Raw genomic sequence first — 4,210 nt, 5'->3', positions numbered from 1 at the left:
AAAAAAAATCTTAGAAAAAAATAAACAAAATGAAAGTGGGTCTTAAGTGGACAAATTTTATGGATAGTGAGTAATCAGATTCTGTGCATCTGGATAAAAAAAAAAAAAAACTAGAAAGGGGCAGCGACTGGATGGCTCAGTCGGTTGAGTCTGACTCTTGATTTTAGCTCAGGTCATGATCCCAGGATCGTGGGATCTGCATTGGGCTCCACACTGAGCCAGGAGCCTGCTTAGGATTCTCAGTCGGTTGAGCGTCTGACTTTGGCTGAGGTCGTGATCTCTCAGTTCCTGAGTTCGAGCCCTGTGTCGGGCTCTGTGCTGACAGCTCAGAGCCTGAATCCTGCTTCAGATGGTGTGTCTCCCTCTCTCTGTCCCTTCCCCACTCATGCTCTGTCTCTCTTTGTCTCTCAAGGATGAATAAACGTTAAAAAAAAAACTGAAGAGAAGCTGGACAGAGTTTCTGGGCTGGGGTCTGGCCTCAGCTTCCCTGGGAGTTCCTTTCTGGGGAAGCCAGTGGGCAAGGTCATTAGTGACTACTGGGAAACAGGGTTCCCCAGATGGGCATCTGGCAGGGCTGGGCTGGGGACCAGGAACCATATCCAGTGAAAAAATAAAAGAGTAAGCTCCTGACCTCTTTGCAACTACCAAGGGTGGCTTGAAGTGGAACCCTTCTACAAGGTGATATGGTGTCTTCAGGAGATCCAAGCTTCAGGGCATGGAGGGATAGCAGCAGAGTCATGACAGGACCAGTCCAGATAAAAGCTTGGGTGAAGCTCGCCCTGGCATTTGGTCTTCAGGCCAAAGAATGTTACAACAGCCATGACAATCATGGTGGAGACAGCCCTCCAGCTATGCGGGGGTGTCCTTCTACTCTCCTCCTCGTTGTTGAGCTCAGATCAAAGTAGCTATCCCTGAATCAATTGACTGTGTCTGATCTTTCTTCCCCCACACTCTCAGAGGGCTTCGTATTTGTTAGGATCTTTCTTTCTTTCTTTCTTTCTTTCTTTCTTTCTTTCAGGGAGAGGGTGCAAGTGAGCAAGGGGGAGAGAGAGGGGGGGAGAGAGAGAGAGAGAGAGAGAGAGAGAGAGAGAGAGAGAGATTTGGGGCTTATCTGAAGTGGGGCTTGTGTTCATCTGATGCAGGGCTCAAGCTCACCCCATGCGGGACTCAAACTCACAAACCGTGAGATCATGACCTGAGCCAAAGTCAGATGCTTAACTGACTGAGTCACCCAGGAGTCCTCATTGAAGTGGTTTTATTTTATTTTATGTACAACGAGTTAGCAGTAAGGTAGGCATCTTGGATCTGTGCAGTTAAGGTAGGTCTCTTGGATGACCCATTCAAGGAAGTTCACTAAATCCAACTTAATGAAGCCTGGGTCTTTCAAGCACTGATGGAAACACCGGCGGCACACATTAAGGCCGGGTTTCCGGATCAGACTGTGGTGGTTTAAGCAGATTCAGCAAGAACTGAGAACCCTGGCCAAATTTCCTCCAGTGGCTCCAGTAGAGCTGCTGGTGACCCATTTTGTTCTCTCGGACTCAACGAGGCAAAAGGCTGTTAGGATTTTCTGATGGCAAAAGGAAACCGCCACTAACTCCAACAAGGAAAGGGATGTATTTGGCATGATGCTGAGTAGATCACTGAATTGGTGGAATGTCTGCTCAAGCAGGTCTTGGGACACACAGGCATGACCTGTTTTGAGTGGGGCGCAGAGCAAACTGCTGTGCCATTACAGCCAGAAGACACAGCCAACCTAAAGGCTCGAGAGGATCTGTCCATGGTAGATAATAATAATGCTGTGAAGAGTCTGGGAAACCTCAGTGGAAGGATCCGAGCACAGACCCATAAAGGTCTGGAGCAAGGCCCTATGTTCTGTGGCAGAGGTACTTACTCTTCAAAAAGCAGCTATTGGGCGCCTGGGTGGCTCAGTCCGTTAAGCGTCAGACTTCTGCTCGGGTCATGATCTCGAGGTTCGTGAGCTCAAGCCCCGCACTGGGCTCTGCGCTGTCAGCCCAATCTGGTTTGGATCTTCTGTCTCCCTCTCTCTCTGCCCCTCTCCTGCTTGTTCTGTCTCTCTCAAAAGTAAATCAACCTTAACAATAAAGCAGCTGCCATCATGTTACTGGGCCACGATACAGACTTAGAAGCTGACCGTGGGGGAGGGGGGTTGGTGCCTGGGTGGCTCAGTGGGTTAAGTGTCTGAGTCTTGATTTCAACTCAGGTCATGATCTCACAATTGGTGAGATGGAGGCTCACGTCGGGCTCTGTGCTGACTTGGGATTCTCTCTCTCTCTCTCTCTGTGCGTGCTCTGTCTCAAAACAAATCAATAAGCGCTAAAAAAAAAAAAAAAAAGAAGCTGGCCATGGGCCATCAAGTACCTATGTGACTGAGGCCGTCCATCATGAGCTAAGTAAGTACTGGCAGACCCACTGCCACTGCAGAGGTTTCCAAGACCCCCTCCATGGGCCGGATTAATTTGGTGGAGCAGCTCACAGGACTCAGAGAAACTTACTAGATCACCAGTTTATTATAACCGTATATAACTCAGGGGTAGCCCGATTGAAGAGATATGTAAGGCAAGGTATGAGGGCAAGGCACAGAGCTTCTGTGTTCTCTTGAAGCATGTCACTCTCCCATACCTCCAACCCAGGTCTCCAAACCCTGTTCCTTTTTTCTCCCTTTTGGGTTTCAAAGGAGGCTTCATTACAAAGGCGTGATTGATTAAATCATTGGCCAGTGGCCACTGATTCAATCTCCAGCCCCTCTTCCCTCTGTGGAGGTTGGGGAAGGAGGAAGGAAAGTTCCAACCCTCTAATTATTCAGTTGGGTCTCCTGGCAACCAGCCCCATCCTTAGGTGCTGTACAAAAGTCACCGCATTCACAAAACAAAAGACACCTTTATGACTCTCATCACAGGAAATTCCAAGAGTTTTAGGAGCTCTGAGCCAAAAACAGGGACAAAGACCAAACATATATAATTTTCATCATAAATCACAATGTTACAGTAAGAGGGCAGAAGCTTTGGAGAAGAGGTGGAGATACCTAATGTACCTAGGGGAGTGCACGGGAAGGGTACGTGGATTCCTGTGTCTCTGCCAATGACCCCTGGCAGAGCAGGAAACTCAAACTGAGCCACCAGGCGGATAGAAGGAACCCTGTGGTGGTCAGCTAGCTTCTCTCCATGGTGCAATGGATCCATGAAGGCAATGGCTGTGGTGGAAGGGCTGGAGGTTCTGCGTGGGCCTAGAAGGAAGGGTTCTCTCTCAGCAAGGTTGATCTCAATACTGCCATCATTGAATGCCCAATCCACCAGCAAGCAGAGATCAATGTGGAGCTCTTGGTGTGATGTCATTTCTTAAGGGGACCAGCCAGCCGTTTGGTAGCAGAAAGGTTATATCGGCTTCCTCTCACCCTGATGGGGGGGGGGGGGAGTAATTAGTCCAACTTTGGATTTGGATTTGCCTTCCCTATGCACAGTGTCTCTGCTAGCAATCCCTCTGAGGGCTTACACACACCTGATCTATTGACACGGTATGCCACAGAACAATACTTCAGAGCAAGGGTGTCTTTTTCCAAGAAACGAGGTATGGCAAAAAGCACACATGCATGGGAGCCACTGCCCTGCCTCACACTGCATCACCCAGAAACACCCAGAGCCCATTGAAGGTGCAGCAAAGATGCTGGCTCAGGGCAAACATCCTGTGGTGCTGGGGAACCTTACTCCATAATGCGACAAATGCAATGAGTCAATAGTCAATACAAGGTGCTGCGAACCAAGGAATGGGAATAAGATTGCTGCTCTCCCCATCATCATTCCCAGTGACCCAGTCTATGCAGGCACTTGGGTGGCTCAGTCATTTAAGCATCGGACTTTGGCTCAGGTCGTGATCTCATGGTTTGTTAGTTCGAGCCCTACATGGGGCTCTCTGCTGTCAGCGGAGAGCCTACTTGGGCTCTGTTTCCCTCTCTCTGCCCTTCCCCTTCCCCTGGTCGTGTCCTCAGGTGTGCGCGCGCTTTCTCTCAAAAAGAAATAAACACATTAAAAAGAAAGAGCAGTCTATGCTGTCCTTGAATGTGGACTTCGCTATGTGTGGTGGGTAGAATTCTGTCCTCCAAAAAGTTCAAGCCCCCCTCCCTGGTACCTGTGAATATGACCTTATTTGGAATTCAGGCCCTTGTAAATGTAATCAAGCTAATAAGAGGTCA

General features: G+C 49.0%; 1 protein-coding gene across 1 annotated transcript; it reads right to left on the bottom strand.

The window, feature by feature from the left end:
* Positions 1-1,279: 1,279 nt before the first annotated feature.
* Positions 1,280-1,526, bottom strand: LOC125918059 (40S ribosomal protein S29-like). The gene is given in 2 exon segments (XM_049624112.1): positions 1,280-1,468; positions 1,470-1,526. Coding segments are annotated over 2 exon segments (246 nt in total).
* Between the last annotated feature and the right edge of the window lie 2,684 nt (positions 1,527-4,210).

This window comes from Panthera uncia, unplaced genomic scaffold (genome assembly GCF_023721935.1).
Source record: "Panthera uncia isolate 11264 unplaced genomic scaffold, Puncia_PCG_1.0 HiC_scaffold_411, whole genome shotgun sequence".
Classification (NCBI taxonomy): domain Eukaryota; kingdom Metazoa; phylum Chordata; class Mammalia; order Carnivora; family Felidae; genus Panthera; species Panthera uncia.
This window is presented reverse-complemented; position numbering and strand designations above follow the sequence as displayed.